This window comes from Galeopterus variegatus, unplaced genomic scaffold, assembly GCF_000696425.1.
Source record: "Galeopterus variegatus unplaced genomic scaffold, G_variegatus-3.0.2 Scaffold2855, whole genome shotgun sequence".
NCBI lineage: Eukaryota > Metazoa > Chordata > Mammalia > Dermoptera > Cynocephalidae > Galeopterus > Galeopterus variegatus.
In genome coordinates, this window is record NW_007728966.1 from 444743 (window position 1) to 445849 (window position 1107).

General features: G+C 46.7%; 1 protein-coding gene across 1 annotated transcript in view; it reads left to right on the forward strand.

The window, feature by feature from the left end:
* Positions 1-51: 51 nt before the first annotated feature.
* The window catches only part of TTC4 (tetratricopeptide repeat domain 4), a gene marked incomplete at its 3' end in the record, with an annotated part of 20761 nt that continues 19705 nt past the window's right edge, over positions 52-1107 (forward strand). The window contains exons 1-2 of the mRNA XM_008583228.1: positions 52-162; positions 723-840. Coding sequence (XP_008581450.1) covers positions 52-162; positions 723-840 — 229 coding nt within the window. The remainder of the gene's footprint in view (positions 163-722; positions 841-1107) is intronic.

The following is a 1107-nucleotide window of genomic DNA, read 5'->3' on the forward strand; positions in this document are numbered from 1 at the left end:
AGCTGCGCGCTTCACGGCGTCGGACCCGGGCGGGAGTGTCGGGGATCTGTCATGGAGCAGCCGGAGCCGGACGCCGCCTCAGACGACGCCATGGACTCGTTCCTGGAAAAGTTTCAGAGCCAGCCTTACCGCGGCGGCTTCCACGAGGACCAGTGGGAGGAGGTGGGCGGTCCCCGGGGCTCCGCTTGTTGTAGGGGCGTCGTCCGGTTTCCTGCAGCTCCCAGACTCGGGGGCGCTTCCTTCACCCCAAGACCCCTGGCTGCCAGGGATCTATTTTAGTATGAAAAATCGGCCTCGAGGTTTTGAGGGTCTTCTTAAGCTGTCGGTACATTGAAGAGTCCAGGTTTTGGAGTCAGACCTGTGACTCCACCACTTTTGGACGCGGTTACTTCTCGGAGCCCGTTTCCTCACCTGTAAAATTGCCCTAACATAGCATCAATCTCGAAGGGTTGTGGCAAAGATGAAATGAAATGATGGGTAACGTGCCAGGAACATAAGAACGCTCAATTCATGGTAATTTCTTCCGCTTTTGTAGAAAGTGAGAACTGAAGGAATCATTAGAGATCATTTTACAGAAGGAAAACTGCGGCCTGGATAGATACAGCCAATCACGATGATAGGCAAATCGGGATGGGAAAGAAAACTTTGATGATGAGTTATGGAATTGGATCTACTCAGTAGAAGATCTTATTCATGTAGTTCATTCTTCTCTTAATCTCCAGGAATTTGAAAAGATCCCCCTATTTATGAAGAAAGCACCATCAGAAATCGATCCCAAGGAGAATCCTGACTTGGCTTGCCTCCAGTCAATTATTTTTGATGAGGAACGATCTCCAGAAGGTATCTTACATGAGTAACGTTTGTTTTGTCTCTGTTGAGTTAAAGTTTGAGTCAGGAAGGTTCTGATTGATAAAAAGTAGTAGTTAATCTAAGCTAACTTTTCATTATTTATTCTACACATAGTTATTTGGGTACTTACCAAATGCTAGGCGTTGGGGATACAGGGATGAATAAGACATAGTTCTGCTCTCAAAGGTCATGCTCAGGTGAGAAGTTAAATCGTTCTAAAGCATTAGGACAAACGTGTGTGATAAGTGCTAACATGTA